The 22,633-nt window shown below is 28.8% G+C and overlaps 1 protein-coding gene across 2 annotated transcripts in view; it reads right to left on the bottom strand.

Annotated features, from left to right (window-relative positions):
• The window catches only part of rdgB (retinal degeneration B), a 256,093-nt gene that overhangs the window by 85,691 nt on the left and 147,769 nt on the right, over window positions 1–22,633 (bottom strand). For both annotated transcript variants that reach the window (XM_075364651.1, XM_075364652.1), the window contains 2 exons: window positions 9,531–9,768; window positions 6,676–6,851 (listed from right to left, as the gene is read on the bottom strand). In XM_075364651.1, the coding sequence (XP_075220766.1) occupies window positions 6,676–6,851; window positions 9,531–9,768 (414 nt within the window). The remainder of the gene's footprint in view (window positions 1–6,675; window positions 6,852–9,530; window positions 9,769–22,633) is intronic.

Below are 22,633 nucleotides of genomic sequence, written 5' to 3'. Positions count from 1 at the left end.
AGATTACTCTCCAAATAAATATTTTAGTTTCTTAACAAAGAATTTTTAATTCTTATATCTATATTTCATACCACAAAAATCCTTTTTTAAATGGAAATTTTGTTGTTTATGACTTAAAACATATCACAAATGCTGTTGCTGGGGTTGAGTGGAATATTCTTTCACATGTTTGGGTGATTTGGATGGTTATGTTGATTTTGTCGTATAACAGTGCACACATGGAATACTTATAGATATAAACTTTAACAAATTTCCTGTAAAACCATGTAAGTAATAAACTTTGCACTAAAATAAAATTTTTTACTAATCATTGAATTGTCTATTTCTTTTGAAATAACTCTGTAAAATATGGAGAAAGATACTTACATGTAATTAATTTGACAAATTTAACAAGTTTTTTCAATATGTCAAAATTTATTCTTTATATTTCAGTTAATTATTGATAATTCCTTGGGTGCACTGAAATTTTCTCCTAAAATCTTAAATTACTCCTACACTGATTTTCTCCTAAAATCTTAAATTACTCCTACACTGATTATGAGGAAGATAGTGTTTCAACTAAATGGTAGGTTAACAAATAAAAAAGAAATTTTATGCTCTGTTCTTATAGTGCAAGATAGAATATTTCATTGGATATGGATTTGCATGTTTAAACTTCTTATTAGTAATGTTAACTGCTCTTTCTCTACATGACCATGCTCTTTCTTTCTCCTTATCAGCTGCTATCAATATGTCTAAGCAGGAGTAATACAGTTTAGTGTAAATGTGAATTATTATTACATTTTTGACAAAGTGAACGAGCCATTCCATCTCAGATTTACAAAAGATTTAAAAGTTAGTTAGTGGATTAGTTTCTCTCAGTCCAGAGATTATGAAGAGTATATAATTTAGAAAGGGTCAGGATACTGTTGAAAATTTACAATACATTAACTGACCAAGATTCTGTCAATGGGTATAAATAGACTGAAGTTACAGCATTCACTAAAAAAAAAAAATAATGAATTACTGTTAAAGAAATGTATGAAAAATTTGAAATAAATGTTGGCAGTGTAAAACAATAATAAGAGATCAGCTCAAATTAACAAATTAAGCACTAAGTAGGTTCCCTGTTTTTTACAGTTTGAAGAGTATGAAAAAGGATGGATTCCTGTTTCAACTTTTGCAGTAATATGAAAAGGTTAGACAAATCTTTAGATACTATACAATTACCAGTAATGAAATACAGTAATGCAGTGCTAGCATCTGAAACTTTCATTTAGCATGTCTTGAATTCAAATCCCACATAGTCACGGCATATTTCACATGCTACATAATTTTCATTCTATATTCCCACACACAAGCTTCTACCTCATGTAGTGAATTCATGATATAAAAAAGTTACCACTACTCAGTACTAAGTTACAATTTTAAAAGATAAGGGAAGTCAGAAATGTATTCTAATAGAAGAGCTAAACTCAGAAGAATACAAACTTTAAAACAAGCCTTATGTTGAATATTTATGAATTTGCAATGATGAAATACATGTTTGTAAATTCATCCATCACTTTTTCTTGTACTGATTGTAGTATCAGTGTAACACTAATCTATTGTTTCTAGTATTATATTTGTAATAAATAAACACAAAAAGGTTTAGAGTACGAACATAGATAGTAAGGAAGAAAGTAAATAGAAGTGATTGTGTTTCTGGAGATTTTTTATAAGTATACAAGCACTATTCAAAGACCTGGGATATGATTTTACGTTGACTAGATCATTGCAGACAGTGCCAGCTTTGCCCAAACTCTTTCTACACTACTGAAGTACTTCAAGTCTACAGTTCAACATTAGCAACAGTTTTTAACAAAACTAATTAAAAAATACATATACACATTTTATAAATATTGTAAGCACTGCTGATGAAAAATACAACATAGAACTTCACCAACAGATATTTTGCACTGTAGTGTTAGAACACTTAATTAAGGCAGTACAATAAATCTTCCACAAATATGCTACAAAATGAATAAACTAATGTAACAGTTAATAGTAAAATATATTTAAAAATGATTTGATAATAAATTAAATTAATAATAATAAATTATTAATAAGCAAATAATTTAAAACTATTTTACCTACAGATAAGCTATTTAAAAATAAAAGTCTATGAATAACAAGCAATAAATATATTTAAATTTTAACTAAATAAACTTAGTGTAAAGTATTAAATAAAAGAACATGAGAAATAAACTATACATTTTGCCAATTAACTAGTTCTAATTTTAGATAAAAAAGAAATTAGAACTAACCAACTTCTACAGGGATTAAACAGGTAATTCAAAACCAGTTTGTAAATTGTAAAATTTGAACAGCGCAAATAAAAAAACATCATATATAATTCCACCAAAATTGGAACCATCCCTCCTTTTGGTAAGTGGAAGAACCTTCTAAGGATCAATGGTATAAGATACGGAAGGCAAGAGGAAACCACCGCATTAAAGATCTAAGGATATCTTAAAAAGTTCTTGGTATGGTCATGGACCTCTGTGTAAAAGAATCTGGCATCATGAAACAATGATAAGAACTGCATAGAGTTGTGAGGAGTGGAGAGAGGCTATAAGAGAACTTGCCTTCAGACAGAACTACTGTTGATGATGATTATGATGATGATTGGTATGATCCATTTAATAGATTAAACTTATGCTCAACTTGAATAAATTTAAAGAGAGATAATAACTGCAATTTTTTAGATATTTTTGTACTATATATGACTTTATATTACAGAAACAAGAATTTAACATACTCATGACACAAAAAAAAAATGTACAGATTCAAAATTGCACAGCAGTAGTTTAGCAGTTATTTTGAGATACAGATATAAGCAAAAGAGGATGCTACAAACATGTCTGTAATCACTTTGCCTTCGAATTACAGCTATCAAAATATTTTCTCCTGATATCTGCTACAAGAATAAAATGAAATCATACTGAAATTCTCGAGACCTAAATTAAGGGGCAAATTTGATGTTTTGTATATTTTTTAACCTAAAAAATTAAACAAAGCAGGTCCCAGAACCATATATATATATGTAGTAGTTATCTAGAAAATCTTTACAAAGCCCAAAAAATTGTACTTGAAAAAACCTTTTTTAGATGTGCCTTAAATTAACTTCATTAAATTTCTGATAAACATTTTTAAAAAATTTATAGGGAAACTAATTCTCTATAAAATTTATGTAAAAAAGTCACCAGAAAACAACATAAGTTTTAAAAACAGCTGATCAACGAATAAAAATTTTGTGTATTGTATATGAATAACTTTATGAGTGGTTTAGTGTTGCTGTTTCATTCAACAATTTACAAAGTAGTTTAATCTGTAGTTATACATAACACAGACAATTCAAATTTGTACTTGGAGAGTTGAAGGATGGGCTGTTAATTTAGCAAAGTAAATAATAACTGCATGGTTGTAATTCAAAATACTATAAGAAATATCCCGATAGAAGAATATCAAATCGTAAAATGTTTTGAAGCTGTGGAAAGACTGCTTACAGAAACAGATATGCTGAAACTAAATCTAGTAGTTTCAGGTCGACAATCAAACCTCATTTTCTTAGATATATTCTGATTGCTGATTTATTGTATTTCACCAGAAATGGGAATTGTCAATATTTGAAACATCTGCACTAAGAAAAACCCACAAAGAAACTACAATAAAGTATTTCCTAGATTTTTTTTGTTTAAATTGTGTTCTGGTCTTGATGACAATCTCATTGGTACTTTTTTCTTATCAACAAGACTTTCAGGTGTAAAATACTTACCATCTTTCAAATGAGTCTGATTGAACTCTTATAAGATGATTCAGTTGCAGATAAGAAATGCAGTTTATCTACGATGCTGCATTTCTCTCAGAATGCTAGAAATTATTTAAATAATACCAATGAATTGGTTGAAAAGAACAAGTGAAATGGTCTTACACTATCAGACTCTTTCCTTTAGTAGTTAGTTGAAGTCCTATCACTTCATTTTCCATTTATTCTACAGGTTTATTCTATATGCTTGAAGAAATATGAAATTGCACCATAAAAGCTTTAGCAACTCTAAAGAATAATCCTGATACTGTAAGACAGGATTGAGATGCATGAATCTGTTGCATTCAATAAAACTGAATAACTACTTTGAATGTATGTTAACCTTTAATCATATATAAATAAGTCGGTAAGAAATATTTTTTAAGATACAAGTTACTAACGTGATTCTTCATTGTTTCTATTTCTTTATTTTATTTACATTTTACCAAATTTCAAGTTTGGAAATTTGGTTATGTGAGAAAAACGGAATGTTACAGATGAATGTTACGTTAGTAATTAAGAAATCTTCAGAATAATTTGAGAGATTAAAAGAAATGATGATTTGACAAAACATAATAAATGACATAAAAAATAGAGATTATTTTCATTTATTCAAATTTCTTTAATTATTTTTAATTCTTGATAAAGTACCTGCTTGACAACAACAGAATTAGGAAAATGACATCAGAAAATGAGAAATAATAGAACAAAATATGATCAATTCAAGAAGCATGAGTATCAATAACAGATGAACTACCATTGGAGGCATTATTACATGGTCAACTCATTAACTTATACGAAATAAGTCTACTTTTTAGCTAATTCATTATGTATTGAAAAAATATTTTTAAAACCTTTTTTTTAAATATTTGTAAGATAATCATGTTATCTTCTTACAGATGCAATGTATTTATTTGAAAAAAAATTCACTTAACTTACAATTACAGATGATTTTCCTGTTGAAATAAGAAAATCTTATGTTAAAATTTCATCAATTTATCTTAATTTATGATATTACTGTCAAATAAAGTGCTTTTGAAATTCAATTACAAATTGTTTGCACTATGCTTAGAACTGTGAATATGAACATGAAGTAGCACATCATTAACTGAAAAGCTGATAGGAAGTGTAATAAAAATTGAAATTGCAGTGGGATATTTGACTGAAAAATCTTTAATTTCCAATCAATAAAGCTATTTTCTTCACATACACTTGGATAAAGAAAATTATACAACCACAAAATTTTGCATGGATAGGTCTCAATACCTCTGATGATACAATTATGGATTGAAGAATTGTATACATAAAGTCTGTGCTAATTCAGGCCTTTGTAAACAGTAATACCAAGTAGACTGTAAAACCTTCAAATGGACAAATAATGTTTTACACACAAATATTTGAAGTCAGTCAAAGACAAGATTACCCATAACAGTAATGTTTGGCAGTGTACGTTGTGAATACAAGAACGGTTCTTTTACTCTCTACCAAATGGATTTAAGGAAATCTTCCTCAATAGAATTAAGAGCTTATATTTTGCTGGAGATAACTAACTTATCATTTTATAATATTTATATTAATAAATTCTTTGAATATTAAAATTTATTTGGGATACACTTTAAGTATTTGGTTGTCAATCATAGTGAACATTTCATTTTAGAGATTCATCATAGAGAATCATAGTGAAGCATTTATTAAGATGACTGAATGAGTGTGGTAAAGGATGGGATGTTACAGCAGGCATCAATATGGAGCTAGCTGGAATCTACTGAATTCTTTCTTTAGGGAGTATATATAAAAATATCATAACAAAACTTAAGATTTATTTAAACAAGTACTGGGAGATATTCAACATTCTAATTACTTGAATATTTTACTGACAAAGGTTGGTGGTATAGATTACATTAAATGAGGGAGGTTAGGTTCAATCTTTCCAGTTAATATAATGGATATTTCACTCAACAGACTTATTTATAGAATAGAAGTCTTACTTTTTTACTTAAAATTATTTTTTTGAATTTTTCTAAAAATTCATACATTAATTGTAAATACTTCCTATTATTTAACAATTTTATTCTGGCTAAAAAAAATTGTAAAGCAGTCTGTTTAATCCAGTTTTTGTAAATCTGCTGAACCCTCAAAGTAAGTATTTTATTATTTACTCTTATTAATTGGGAACATGAATTATAAAAAGTCGATGTATATTTTAAATGTGCATAGCAAAAGTCCTTTTAAACAAAGAACTCAGAGTTTAACCTAGTGTCAAGAAGGTTAACATAAAATGTTAATATTATTCCTAACAATATAATAGCATTAAGAACCATAAGGAAATAAGATAACTGATGTAAATGAATAGAAATAAGGATTTTAATTTTTAAATAAGGAAAGAATAGTACTTAAATATAAAAAAGTAGACAGAAATATTAGTGAATTTAATATAATCTAAAAAATAGATTTTTCAAAATTCAAAATATGTTTACAAGTAAAAAATGAAGAAGCTTTTATCACAGCAATAACAATATTTTCTATTCACAAAAATTTCAATTGACATAAAATAAAAATAAAAATAAATAAAAAATCAAACTATTTGTGTAACAAATATTCAACCATAATTCAACCTTCATTTGCTCAGTTTTATCAAAGGTTTACTGTTTCTGTATGATTACATACATACATATTTACATTATCTTTGTTTATACTTCAAATTCAAAAGATAAAACTGATAAAATCCTTTTGAATTTTAATATTTTATCGCATAACCTCTGATGGCGAAAAATAGCTGTAATAGATTATAATATTTTTTTCAAATAAAAAAAATTAATAAATACAAATATAATAAGACTGATAATCACCTTGACAGTCAAAAAATTCATCTTCATCACCGCTTCCTGAATCTGAATCTCTAACAATACTTTCCATTCTCCATGTTGCTGCAGCCAAATCCAAATTATTCGGAGATGTAGGTGAATGAAGCTGAGCTTTAGAATTGCTACGAGACCATGCTCTCTTACGTACTTCTCCACTAACCCTTTAAAAATACAAAGAACAAAATTAAGAAGAGAAAATTAATTAAGAAGGGAGTTTTCTTTTCAGAATTGAAAAGAAAACTCAAATTGAGCATTTTCAGAATTCATTTTCATTGTAATATCAATATCAGAAAAAATGTTGCCGTTATCTCTAAAATCTCTCCAGTTATAAACAGCTTCAATAATCTGTAGTTCAAAGTTATCTTACGTTCACTTAATATGTGCACATAATAAAGTTCTGAAAGAAAAAAGTTATGTAAAAATGAAAAAGAAGTTACAAAAAATTAAATAAGATTCCAGAAAAAACTACTCATAAGTTTCAAGCTCTCTCTCTCTCTCTCTCTCTCTCTCTCTCTTTTCCCTATTTAACCTCCGGGAATTACCATTCAGGTATTACTTCAGAGGATGAATGAGGATGATATGTATGAGTGTAAATGAAGTGTGGTTAATTGAAACCCAACCACCAAAGAACACCGGTATACACGATCTAGTATTCAAATCCGTATAAAATAACTGCTTTTACTAGGACTTGAATGTTGGAACTCTCGACTTCCAAATCAGCTGATTTGGGAAGAAGTGTTCACCAATAGACCAACCCAATGGGTAAGTTTCAAGCTAAATAAATCTTGAATGTACCATCGATTTCTGACAAGTTACTTTGCGGCTAGCCTATATAATTTTTTATATAATGGAGAAAAAATTGTTTTCTTGATACTGTTAAAAGACTAATATACCACTGCTACCATTATGAATAAATGAGACCAGTTACTCAGAAAAATACCATCCAGTGAAGGCAGAGTTTATAGTATTTATTCAATTAATTTAGACGAGAATGGTCAATAAGGTGACTACTGTAGTTTTTTGTTAAAATTTTGAATCTTATAAATGCACAGAAAAGATAAATGCATAGACTTATATGTTAACCAAAATTTTCCAGCAAATTTTTTTATGGAATATTATTGTCATATTTCTTATGATGTAAACGTTTTCTTTCCTATAAATTATTTTTTTTAAATTTATGTACAAGTAAACAGAAAAAATTTCAATGAATTATTTGATTAATTTGAAAAAAATTCTAACGAATATTAGCCAAGGTTTAAAAAAGTGAAATACAGATAAAAAGAACTTTGACCAATATTTTGCCAAGTAACTAATAACACAACTGATATCTAGTTTATGAGTAAATGGTTAAAAAACAGAATTGGCAGTATATTGTTAAGCAAAGATTAATGTTTTTACAATTTGTTAGTATTATTATTCAGAATAATTATTCTGAAATATATAAGCACACTGGATCTATCCCTGCTCTTTCATTACAAAAAAAAATATATACTAATATATAATACATAAATATGTAGTTCTCAAATTTTATTACAATGAAACAAACAATTCAATTTTACCTAAAGTTATTATTAGTTTATTCTATACCTAGTTTATTCCAGTTTGAGTGGACGGGTTGCTTTTAAAAAAATTACTACATTTTGAGATTCTCCTGAGAGTAAATAGGTTTTCTAGGCAAAAAGAAACTATATTTGAACGCTTCTCTTTATATAGTATGAAGAAGAGAGTATTTCTGGTTCTCTAAATTAAAATATTTCATCTTTTTTATAGTGAAAAGTCAATACTACTTTTGAGTATCCAAAAAGATATGTTCACTATGTAAATAATCAAACATTGCAACAAATATAACTAAAACAAAGTAAATTTACATTAAAAAACTGAATAATTAATCTTACTAGATTTACATACTAAAACCTTTACACTTATACATTTAGGAAAAGCTAAATTACAAATATGACCGACTGCTCTGAGTCTAGGTTGAGGTGTTAGGCAAGGATGTTATCTCTGCTGACACTATTCAACATTTACATGTAAGATATGATAAGGATTATATTAAAAGGAGTAAATATAGGACAAAAAATAAAATACATAAGGTTTGCTGATGATATAGTAATTTAAATGATGGTACACACATACTTTTAAGATTGTTAACAGCCATGGAGGAATAAATACAGGAAAAACTAAAGTAATGGAAGTAAACGACAAAGAGGATTTAGTGGTAATAACGAGAGAAGGAAGATCAAAAAAGTAAACAATTACAGATATTTGGGGACAATGGTGACAGAGGAGTGGAAGTTAGCTATGGAAATAAAAGGAAGGATAGCAGTGGCAAATGAAGCCTTCAGAAAGAATAGGAAATTACTATTTGTATACATCTGGACTAAAGAGTTAAGGAAGAAGTTAGCCAAATGTTATGTAAGAAGTGTCTTGTTGAATGGAAGTGAAGCATGAAAGATGAAGAGAGAGAAAGGACTGGATTGAGGCTTTTGAGATATGTATATGGAGAAAAAAAGATGGGTGAATAAAGTGAGGCATAATGAACACTTAAAGAAGAAATGAATTTATGTGGGAAGTACAAAAAAGAATATGGAAGATTTGGACATGCGAATAGATCTCTATTATCTTGACAACTGCTTTGGAAGGGTTAGTAGAAAGAGAAAGGAAATGAGGAAGAAGGATTAAATTAATAGATTAGGTGAAGGCTGGAAACTACAAGGGAATGAAGGAGAAGGCTTAGGGTAGAAATGGATGCAGACAACAGTGGTATACAGTATTCTACCACCAGGCAGAACATCAGATAATGATATACTATAAAACAAAATTGCAAGTATTTTTTTTACCGTGTTATAACATCAGATGGAGGTTCATCTGGACTAGCGTCAAGAGGTGTTACATCTGTTGGTGTATCGGTAATAATTTGTGGACCCGGTGATGTAACTTCAGGTTCTGTTTTTTCAATACTACCAAGTGTTGCCGCTAGACTTTTTGCTGCTGTATTAGCACTAGGTGTTCCAGCACTGGTACCACTCTGGCTGCAACCTTCATCATTCTTCTTTTCACCTCCCTCTTCATTTCCACCTTTTTCAAAATAATAAATAAATTATAAAATTGAGCAACAGCATATTGGTATGCATGTAAAAAAATTGCGTTCATAATTAAAATTAATATATTAAAAATGTCTAATACATATGCATATTTATAACTTGATAGAGAATATTTTCCTAGATTATTTAATTACAGATCCTTAATAAACAGATTATAATAAATATAAATAAAACTGTATTGTAAGTACAGATTGTACTGTAATATATGAAATTTTACCTAAAATAATATACTAAATTAAGCACAGTATTATGTATTATGTACATAGTCTATAATTAATTGTGTAATAAAAATAAATTGTTTAACTAAAACAGGATTTTTATTCTAGAGACTTTCATTGTAATAAAATGTTAAATTAGATCTAAAAAGTCAGTAGAATTTCTACTTTTGGAGCCACCAAGGTGATAAAATAGAGAGCATGACAAATTACAGAATTCATTATACTTAGTTACACTATGTATGAAAAAAAAATCACATATTACTAATATAGGCTTTAATTGTATACTGCAGAAAACATACAACTATCAAACTATTTTTTTTTTTACTTTTATGAATTGGGCAACATACTAATTTCCTACTGTCTTGGTGTAAAAATAATATTTTTAGTATTATTAATTTTAACTGAAAAATACAAAATTGATAAGTTTACTACAAAAATTCTTGAAATTAAAACTTTTTAAAAGGAACATACAAAACCTTTTAAGATCTCAAATAAAATAACAAGAAAAAAAGTTGTTTGTAAAACTAATTATTTAATTTTTTTTTCATAAATTATCAGCTTTTACTTTTTGAAAATATCAGTAATTTTCTTTAGCACTATGGCAGTTCTTTAATTTTTTGTCACAAGCAGGTGGATGTGTTGTAATACTATCTTACCTGTAATTAAGCTACTGTCTCTTGTCTTTAATGAACTATTTCTCTGCATGTTACATAATTCCCCAGTAAAAATTCACACTTCCACTTCAGTTTATTTGAATAACCAATGATTTCTTTTTCCCTTACAACTTAAGTTTATGTACCTGGCTTCAGTAGCATCTTTTATGGTCCATATTATTAAGTCTTTGTAAATTATGTTTTCAAATATACTCTGACATTTTTACTTTAACTTTTGATGTAAAATATAGATCATAAATATTATTTTGAGAAAAGCAATTTTATTTTACTAAATGTTTAGTTAGTTTAAATATTAACAGCAGTGATATCAGTTCATAAAAATGGAATATTAAATATGTACGCATTTAAAAAAAAAATTAGCTTTATCAGTGTTAACTTTGTAACATAATAATGACTTTTCATGTTAATCAATCAATCAAATTCTTTATTGCCTTCAAAACAAACAACATTTAAAAGCAAGTTGTTGAGTTAAAATAAACAATTAAAAACATAACAAAAACCAGAAACAACAGAGCTAATTAAGCCTTGAACTAAAATCACAGGAGGATTAATTAATTTATTCTACGATAAATTTATTTTAATTACCATGAAATAAGAATTACCTCCTTTAAATTTTGTATAATTTATAATGCCTATACTAAAGTCAATTTATAATTAATTATTCTTATGTTATTTTAATTAAAAATCAGAATTTTATATGGTTATTCAAACACAATATTTTTAAATAACATCACAATTTTAATTATATGTTTGAGGAAGTACTTTAACAATCATAACTCATGAACAAAATCAATACACAACAAAATAAAATATCACAACGTTTAGCTTTCTCATAAAATTAACTTCAAACAAAAATTATACCTTCATTACTATCACAGAGATATCTATTCAGAGATATATGAAAAATATATCTCTTATTTCATTCTTCAGTTTACTTAAAATAAAACTTCCATTTATAAAACATTTACCACAAAAGAAAAAAATTTCATTTTTTGTATAATCTATTAAGTTTGTAATTTGTAATAAGTCAGCCAATGTATCATCATTTATTGGATGAAAAATATAATTATAGAAAAGTTTTTAACTGAAATAATGTGGTAGAAGGCAGGCCAAAAGAAAATTACTTGTTATTTGTCATGATCAGATTAACACAAAAAGAATATGGTTTAAATTTACAAGTAACATTATTGAGATGTAATCTTTATTGTCACTTATTAAAAAATAAATAAAATGCTTAATATTAACATTTATTCTCATTTTCAATGTTGTACTACTGTTCTTACTTTGTGATCTAATCATATGCGGTTCTTATCATTGTGCATTACACCACTAAATTTACCTTTAAAAAAAATTAATACTTTTTATTTAGATAGAAAGTAGTTTGCAATTGACAAGCATAAATGTCAGATATAAAAATACTTCACTATTTTAGGGAAGAAAACCTAAAACTGACTTGTATTTTTGTTTGAAAATTTCAAAGGTAAGTATTTCAATAAATTTCTTATAACAATAAAAAAAGGTTAGATTTTTCTACCTGTGCTTACTATACATACCAAAGAAGATTTTATATTTCATTCAATAACAAAATTTGTTTTATATTTTCATAACAATCTTTTTAGTGAACAAAAGAATTTACTTTTAAGATATCTGAAAATGTAACTCAGATTCAACCTAAAAATTCTTTTCTAAATTCAAAGGGCATATTTAGTTTACAATTAGAACAGTTTAACATTACTGTACACCAAGTTACTAGTGAAAATAAAGTAAAGAAAAGTTTAAAAAAATCTTTTGGGTTTAATTGCTTGCAGTTTTTTTTTTTTTTTTTTTTTTTTTTTTTTTAAGAAATGATTTTCATTGTTCAGCAAATATAAAAAAAATAAGAAAATAATAAATTTATAAATCAGCATTCCAAAATACAATTAAAAGTGTTCTTTTTTTTTAAAAAAAAGAATGTTTTATTATTGTATAGAAATGTGCTTTGAGAAGAACAACGTTTTAAGAGTTATTGTGCAACTCCTTCAACAACTGTGATAACACTAGAGAATGAAAGATGCCTAACAAATGCTACATACTTCATTATTACCACCATCATATGGCAGTTTGTTTTGAGGCAGGTCACTTTCACAATATCCACCTCCACTTTCTTCGAATATGAGCTAAAATTTTGAGTTTTGGATAGATCCTATTTCCTTTTAAATCCTCTGTAATTTACTCTTTTTCAACCTTTTTCTTTGCACCTTCTACTGATCCTTCTAGTACTGTTTTAATACTCTTCTCTTCTCATTCTCATGAAATGTCTCTGTCAATTAGCTATTCTATTTTGGATTGTTCTAATTATGCATATTCTATTTATGCATATATTCTCATTCACACTTCTCATTACTCCATTTCTCACACTGTCCTGTCCAACTAATCTTCTCTAGTCAACTCCATGCCCATATTTCAAATATATCCAGCCTCTCTTTTTCCCTTATTCTTAGTGTTCATGATTCATATCCATACAGATGTAATTCCAAACGTAGAATTTCACAAGTGCATTACTTTACTGCATAATAACAGTTTCTTTTGATATGCTTCCTTAGAGACTGCTATTACGGCTTTTACTTTCTTTTTCTTTAGAAATCTTTGGGAAACATGTTTCTGAAATGTGAGCTCTTTATTTGTTTAATTTTTCCTTTTTCTAAATAGAATTAATTTTTTTATTGTTTCCTACTCTCATTACTCTTATCTGAAATTTAATTTTCATATTTTATTCATTCATAATGTCCTTTAATTTTGAGATCATTTGTGAATATCATTGACTCCCTCTCCTAAAAACACATGCCATCTGCAAACCACATATAATATATTTTCCTTTCTTAGACCAGATCATTCAGTTTATGCATCCTTTATTTTCATATTTTTTTCTGGTTCGGCAAAATTCATTAATTAATTTTCTACCTTTCCAATCTAATCTTTGGTTCTTCAAAATTTCCAGTAGTTTATCCAGTTTGGAATATACAAATAGGTATAACACATTCAACAACAAATTTTTATTTTTATTAAACAAATATAATTAATACCCAATAATTATTTCAAAGCAACAAATATATATATATATACACACGAGGTTAAGTCAATTATTATCCACAATTTAGTTATATTTTTGTTTATGTTGGTAGTACTATCGTGTTGCGTAGACGACGCATGCGTGGTTTAATTGTTATAATGTCTGTGCAGGTTTGATGCTGCTAGGTTAGTTCCATTATCGCTGCCCTGCCATTAACCATGGCTGCTCCACTTTCTGTTTGCACCAAAGAAGAGCAACGTTTAGCGATCCGATTTTTGTGGTCGGAAGGTGTATCAGGGGCCGAAATTCATCGAAGACTTTCGGTACAGTACAGGAATAGTGTGTTGCCACAACGGAGTGTCTACAAATGGATTGAGAAATTCAAAAATGGTTGCACAAGTGTTATGCACGACGAAGGAGCCAGACGACCATTTACCACCATAAATGAGGAAAACATTGAGCGTGCACGTGACATGGTTTTCTTAGACAGACGAATAATTATTAATGAAGTGGCACATTGTCTGCAAATTAGTCAAGGTTCTGCCTACGAAATCATCCACAACAGTCTTGGGTTTCATAAAGCCTGTACAAGATGTGTCCCAAAACAACTCACACAGTTGCATAAACAAACGTGCTTGGATATCTGCCAAAAACATTTGGATTGCTATGGTAACGAACAGGACATCTTCTTAGACAGAATCATCACTGGTGACAAAACATGAATCCATCATTACGAGCCGGAGAGTAAACATCCAAATTCGCCCTGCAAAAAAAAAGTTCAAGACCCAACCATCCTCAGGAAAACTGATGCTTACGGTTTTTTGGTACCCACAAAGCCCAGTACTGGAACATTATGAGGAAAGGGGCATGACAATAAACAGTGTGCATTACAGTGATATGCTTACTGCCAAGCTGAAGCCTACAATTCGAAGCAAATGCCGAGGACTGGTGTCAAAAGGTGTTGTGTTGTTGCACATCAATGCCCGTCCACATACTGCTGCCCACACTGCTGAAACGCTCCAGAAACTCAACTTTGAAGTATTGGCTCATCCTCCATATAGTCCTGATCTAGCCCCTTCTGACTACCACTTGTTTGGTCCACTCAAAGAGGCATTAAGGGGCTGTCAATTTACCTTGGACAAAACATTGAAAGAAGCGGTGCATTCCTGGCTCGCAGCTAAAACGAAAACCTTCTTTTATGAGGGCATCAGGAAGCTTATGCAATGATGGACCAAGTGATAATGCAAGTTGAAATGCAAGGGGACTATGGTGAAAAATGATGTACATGTAAGTTTCCTATTTATACTGCAATAAAATTGATAACTACATTGCGGATAATAATTGGCTTACCCTCGTATATATATATATATATATATATATTCTTTTTTATATAATAAAATCTCTCACAGCCAACTTCTCTAACTGGATTTTCTATTAACAAGAAAGTTCAACAAGAGTGGTGTATGAGACAATTCAAACAATTGGATCACAAGTTCTTTACACCAGTCTTTTTCTTTTAAAAAAGGCTTCTATATTGCTCTGCTATCTCATAAACATAAAAACAGCAATATTTTTTTTGATGAGCCCACCTCGAAGGGTCTTTAGAGTTATGACCTTTAAATCCTCTCAAACTTGTTAAACTTAACATCAATAAGAATGCTAACCATGTTATATGTTTCTTACCCTGAAACTGAATAACCAACAAGTATAGGTGGCTTTTGTACGGTAAAAGTGGTTTTAAGAATTATTTAGATGGATCACTAAAAAGGTGTCATTCTTTAAGTTGATGATCCAATTTATAGTTCTGTCATTAATTAAATGATGTTAAAACATAAAAAAGAACCCTTCATTTTATGAAACACGGAGAAAGCAGCATTTTTTCTGAAGAAAATAATGATCGTTCCATCTGCCAACAGATTCCATTCTTGCAGTCTAGAGCGAAGAAGTTCACCTACTCTTTTGATAAGCCCAAGTCATGCATCAAACTATTTCGTTCATTTTAATTAATTATTATTAAATTTATATTTAATTATTTTAATTCATTTTTTTTGATAAGATGGAGTTCATTAAATATCTGAGGATTATAAGTGGGATTACATTTTCATCAGTTTGTGTATAATCACTGTCACGAAGCTGTGAAATGTTAGTATCATTCCATTTTAATGGTGAAGTTAGTAAGCTCATCAGTAAGCTTTCTCCTTGAGAGACCAGTCTAAGGGTACATGCACGGTGCAAGCCAGATTCAAATTCTGAAAGCTGGTGCTGACAATAAGCACCGTCAAGATAATCAACTCAGATGGATTCACATAGTACAAGCAGATTTTAAATGCCAAATCTGCTTCATTTATCACGTATTGTTCATTTTCAGTCACGGAGTCAAGTGACAAAGATGCTACCATTTTACTTTGTGCAACAGAAAGTTTATCTTTTAAACTGAGAAATATAAAAAACAGTGTTCATGCTATTAAAGGTTAGACATCATTACAGCGAATACAATCACCTTTTTTGGCAACAGGTTTTTCAAAAATTGACAGCAACAGATTTTTTGATTGCTTTAGAATGGAAATTGAAACATTCAACTATATTTTAATGAAAATTGAAAAGCTATTATTAAAGGACAGATGTAACTTACTTAGAGATAAGTTCAACATTTTCTTATTTTTAATATATTCTAATTCTAAATTTTACTGAAGCATACAAATTGAACTTTTCTTCTGATTAGATATGGCTTTTTTTTATTATCTTTTGCAATTATTGTGATGAATGATTTATTACTAGAATAATGGATTTAAAACAATGAAATGGTTTTATTAATTAAGGTTTTCACTGAATAAATTCTTTTGGTATTCATTTATTAGACAATACGATTAACAAATAAAAAACTATAATAAAAATTTCAAAAATACATTTGAAAAATAACAATGAAAAAAGAAATAAAAGTAGTAGTTGTAATAAAAAGTCAATTAATATTCAAAATAATTAAATGTGTAATAGAAAATATGATTTTTATTGGTTATTGTTTCCTAGTTCTTGGACACTAGCTACTGATGATGTAAAATACCCATAACTGTTATGGGAACTAGCTGCAGGTAGAACGTAGATTGCTCTGAAAATGATGATGAACTGTAATAAGAACTTCCTGTATGGGTTTCCAGTGTAATTTGGGACATTTGATATTCGAACATAGTATCTGGATAAGTAAACTCATCAACAACTTGTTGAATCCTGTTCCTGAAATGCAATTTCATTTTGTCAAGTATTTTGGTGGCAGCAGACTCTTGAAACATAAGAGATCATCATTTTCATTTCGATGATTTTCAAGAACCTGTTCCATACTACCTTTCTCTTCTCCATGTCTATTATACCTTCATTGTATTTCACATTCGCACGAGTCTTCTTTTTCCTTTTTTGTGAAATACCTAATTAATGTTGGTCTTCAGTGCATCCTGGTTCATTGCTTACATGCTGCTCGTCTTCTTTATTGCCTGGTACAAAATTTCCTTCCATACTTTTGTCTACTTTGAAGGTGCTTAAGTTAATTTCAGCAGCAGAAGTCTGCCCACTTCTTGAGGTTGACAGATTTCCAGAGGAAGCTCATGGTCTTACGATGTCGTTTAGAAAGTACAATGATTCTAAATGCTGCCATTTTGGTTCATGGGTTATTTCCCATGGATCACCAGAATGAATAGGCTTTATTTTTCCAAATTCAACAGAAAACCGATCCCTCAGATACTTCCATTTTTTGCTTAAGGGAGTTTCTGAAATCAAAAGAGAACCCCAGATTTTAGAATGGTTTATGATTTGAATGGCCCAATAATGTAATATTGTATCATTAAAATAAAAGATTACATGGACCTACAATAACAACAAAATAAAGTATTACAGGAAAATCTTTCATATTTAGAAGTTTTTTTATTGTAATCTACAACTTAAAAATTTAAAAAAAATTTATGTACAATTCCAACCACACTTGTTTCAGGTACCTTTCAACTGGAATGTCATTCCAGTCTTTGGCCTTCTGTTTTCGAAAGAGAGATAACACCATCGGCAAGATAATCAGACATGGTACAAGTTTTATGGGAAGACCTCTTCATATGCCTGCACTAACTACAGAAATTTTAAAAAGTAATGCAGCGAATTTTGTAACACTTTGGAATTTTCCCAATGTTATTGGCTGTTTAGATAGAAAAATTGTCCATATGGTATGTCCTAGTGACTCTGGATCAATGTTTTTAAATTAGAAGAATTACTTTTTTGTTGTTCTCAAAGCGTTAGTGGATGCAAATTACAAGTTCACTGCACTTGATGTTGGCGGTTATGGTAAAAAAAGTGATGGAGGTACATTTATGGCTTCAGAATTATTCAATTTCATTGAAGAAAAAAATTATTGTTTTCCCAGAACCAGACTTCCTCCCCAATACTAATATAAAAGCCCTTTATGTTATTATAGCAGATGAGGCCTACCCTTTGTTTCCTTATTTAATGAGGCCATAAAAAAAAAACTGAGTAATTTTAAATGTCGATTGACAAGAGTAAGAAAAACTGTACAGTGTGCTTTTGGAATTTTATACTCGGAATGGTGTATAATATCAAAAGCACTAGAAACAAAGGTTAAATTAGCTGACATGATTATCAAATGTGTTTGTGTTTTGCATAACATAATTACTGATAAAGAGGGGCTTGCATGGCACTTAAGTAATGTTATGGTTCATGGAGAAGCAGCGTATAATAATCTACCTGCAAGAAGGCTCCCAACTGAAGACAAAAATATACAATATTTTTTTCTAATTATTCTAATTACATGAATAAATTTCCTTTAACATATCACGAGTAAAATAAGAAATTTTTGTATTAACTGTATGGTTTTGAAATGAATAAAAAAAAACCTTAAAAAATCTAATATGCTGATCATTTTGTTATGAAATTAAGTACATTTTCTAATGAATGTTATTTAATAATTCAAAATTGATAATTTAATTTAATAAAAGAGAATAGTTAAATATTATTTGTAAATGTAATATAATAATTTTATCTAAGAATAAATATCTCTTATGTTGATGTTTCTTATTCGATTTAAGAATATTGTCAGCTAAAAATTACTTATAACTATGTGTAACCTCGTCACTAAGAACTTCAACAGCACAAACTCATTGATAACACGTATATTTTTTAAAAATTTCCTTGAATTTACTATAACACTCAATGCTAAAGAAACCTGTATAGCATGATGATTCTTATATTCGATAATACGTACAGTAGGCTACGAATTTTCACTTGAGATTACTTTTATAACATATAGTTTTACTCAAAGGAACCTTTGCAGCAAGAATTTCATTTTTTGGTAGCAACGTTTAAGTTATCAAAGCCTTGATAACATAAATGTAGACTAGACAAAACTCTTGATAGTAAGAATGTTTCTACATGCCCTTGAGATTCTTGTTAACGAGGTTTCACTGTACTTGTAAAATATTTTTAATTTTTACTTACCATCAACACCCATGCCTTTTGCTCTTTCCTGCCAGCAGCAATCTACAACAACTCTATAATATAACTTTAATCTTTTGTCCTAAATTTCCAGTCTTAAAAAGATTTTCGAAATCAAAGTCTCCACACCGATACTTTATCTTAACTTTAAATTACACAAAAATTTCAACTACTGTAACTAGCCTACTACTACACAAATATCTGAAACCAGAATGTACATTTCATTCCGATAACTAGTCTGACTCAGACGAGTAGTTAGTAGGCACCGGCAAATGCTGCCACTGTGAGTGCTCTCATTTAAATATGTTGGTCATTCTAAAAACCGATCGGTGCCGATTGTCTGAATCTGACTACTGGCTTACACTATGTGTGTATCCTAAGAGCCAACAGTACATTCAGATATTCAATTTTATATTTTTTGTTTATTTTTTATATTTTTCTGTGCTCATTAGACAAAAAGTAGCAATTATGAAGATATGAAATGATAAGCTTATGCTACATCATTGGGACAGCAAACAGCATACAGCTTCTATTGCCTTTCATCCACTGAACAAGTCACACTGCAACTTGTACAACAAACATGAGAAGCCCAAATTTTACCTTGTTCACCAATTTTACAACCAAACTACAAGAAAACAGGCTTTTTTCACTAATATGTTTTAACAAAACACCCAAAAACATAACTAAACCTACAAAACATAACTAACATACAAAACATAACATACTACAAAACATAACTAGTGATTTTTTATTAGATTTGCAGTGAAAACATGAAATTGAACTGCAGTTTAAAAAAAATCCACATGACCACACTGAACAAAGATGTTCTCTCTAGTGATAGTGAATGCAAATAAAGACAATTAACGATTGCGACGTAGTGAAAATAGTAAATTATAGTGCAGTTTGTCAACAACACAAAAATGTGAAATGCTGGATTTTTTTAATGGGTAATATCTAAATTAAAAGCAAAATGAACAATAATAATAATAATAATAATAATGAAAACTGTTTTGTGTTACCAATGCACTGTTGACCAGTGTAATCAGATGAATATGATAATGATTGACCTTTTTTTCTACTTTACTTCCTTTTGTACTTACAAGGACAGGCAGTTAGTTTACAATGTTTATTGATGCCTTTTTGTAGGGTGGTAGGAGGGAGGTCCCTACTTGAAATCCAAAATGGCAGCTTCCAACTGCTCCATTTTGGAGTAAACTCTATTTAAAAATTTTTGAGTGGTTTAAGTAGCTAATCTGCATACCTAAAATCACAACAGTGGCAGCAGCTAAGTGGTAAGCATTACAGTCTCATAAGTTACGGTTGTGGGTTCATACCTCCTTGTATTTTTTTTTTCTTACATATGCACTAACAACCTCTAAAAAACTAAACCTTTCATCATTATTAAATATTTTTATTATGCTTACATATAATCCTGTCTGAAATATAATATCTCTTGGGGCTCTCAAAAAAATTAGCAAAAGTTTTCAAAATGCAAAAATGGGTTATCAGACCACTGTTTGGCACCCGTGAATCATGTAGATCAATATTTGGAAATTAAAAATGTTATCTTATCCTTGTATTTAAACATAAGTGTGCAATCATTGCTACAAAAAAATGATCACTTATTCTTGAAAAAGTAATTACAATCACCTCTATCCAACCAGACAATAAAACTGCTTTCATGTTTCTCAACATAATATTTTGGCCATCAAGAAATATCCTTATTATGCTTCTGTTTCCATTTTTAATAAACTACAAAACCATTCAAGAAAATTTCCTACCAATTTATTTAAAATACAATTAAAAGATTTTCTTTTATAAAAATAATATTAAGCTGTCGAGTAATTTTTAAAAATACTAATTTTAAAAAATGCTGAATTTCCTCCATTCAGTTCAATGTATACATAAATATATGCTCAAATAATTTTCATCAACGCCTTCTGAATTATGATTTATTTTGCAGTAATTTTTTTACAATTAGTATCTTCATGTACTTATTACCATTATTTTTTTGTATTTATATTTTAAATAATTACTATGGACTTTAGTCAGAGGATTTTTGTTTTATACTTAACTGAATTCTGTGATGCTGTGATGAAGTAAATGTTGTGCAGTTTCTTTTTTTTTATGCACGAAGTAGCATATTTACGCATTTCTGATGTGAACCACATATTACTTTATTACGAATTGATCAAAATAAAGATTTATTTTTTAGTGCAAATAATAAATTGACTTATTTATTTTTATATAAATAGATTAAATGTTCTTAAACTGTCTCATTATTTCAGTTTGTTATGTAGATTAAAAACCAGCACACTTTAAGGTCTAGGCTGAATTTTAATCTTCCAAGAGAATTAAAGATACTTGCTTATTATAAAAGAACCATTCTGAAATGTTTTTTGTACTTGAAAGCAAAAGTGTGTGTCAGAAAAGAGTAATTTATAACACTGGCAGTAGTGTAAATCACTGCAAATGTAATAATCATTACTGTTAACAATAATTTAATAATAACTGACAATTCTGACATACTTCCAAACAAAAATCAATGAACTATTAACACATGACTGCAGTTCACAGAAGTAAGGTAATAATATTATATAAAAATTTAGAGGATAAAACAAAGGAGCTTTTGCATTATTCCTAATAAATATAAAATTTTCAATAATATCAAGATTGTAAATTTGTATATAGGGTAACTTATGTACTTTGCAAAGATCACTGAACAGCTAACAAAGGTCTAACAGAATAATTGTTTGACTTTCTCTTGTGCCAGCAAATTAAGCTAAAGAATCTTTCAACATCTAATTTCAAATACACAGCCAACCATGATAGGATAAATAAAAAATACCGATAAATTCCTTCATTACTTTAATTAGATAAAAATTTAAAAAGTGGCACCTTTTTAATGGAATAAGTAGCAAATTAAAAATTTAAATAACTTTAAAGTTTAAAAAGGAATTTAAATTTAAGTTTTAAGGGAAGGAATTTTATTCTGTTAAAGAGGATGGTAGATAATAAATTTTTGTTTTCTAAAAATTAATTATATGTTTATGAATCCAATTTTGAAAGTTAGGATACACTTATAGCATCATAATATAAGACACAGGTGATTCAAGAGGAAAGGAAAATAACTCAGGAAATGGTTTTAGAGCTAGAAAAAATAAAAAGGTCCATACATATATATATATATATAAAAAATTTCGCCCGGATTTCAGTTAAGCCAGTGAAATTTGATCATACTGAAATTTTTGACTATATAAGCTGTAAACATGATGGTTTTTTATGATCTTTTGAATCGAAAAATTGGAAAAAACAGGTTCCAGAACTGTATCTCTTGTTTTCATGACACCAAACAGAAAAATTTAATTGCGAAAAACACATTTTTTAGGTTTAAATACAATAACTTTGTTAAAT

Source organism: Lycorma delicatula, chromosome 4 (assembly GCF_047948215.1).
Source record: "Lycorma delicatula isolate Av1 chromosome 4, ASM4794821v1, whole genome shotgun sequence".
Classification (NCBI taxonomy): domain Eukaryota; kingdom Metazoa; phylum Arthropoda; class Insecta; order Hemiptera; family Fulgoridae; genus Lycorma; species Lycorma delicatula.
This window is presented reverse-complemented; position numbering and strand designations above follow the sequence as displayed.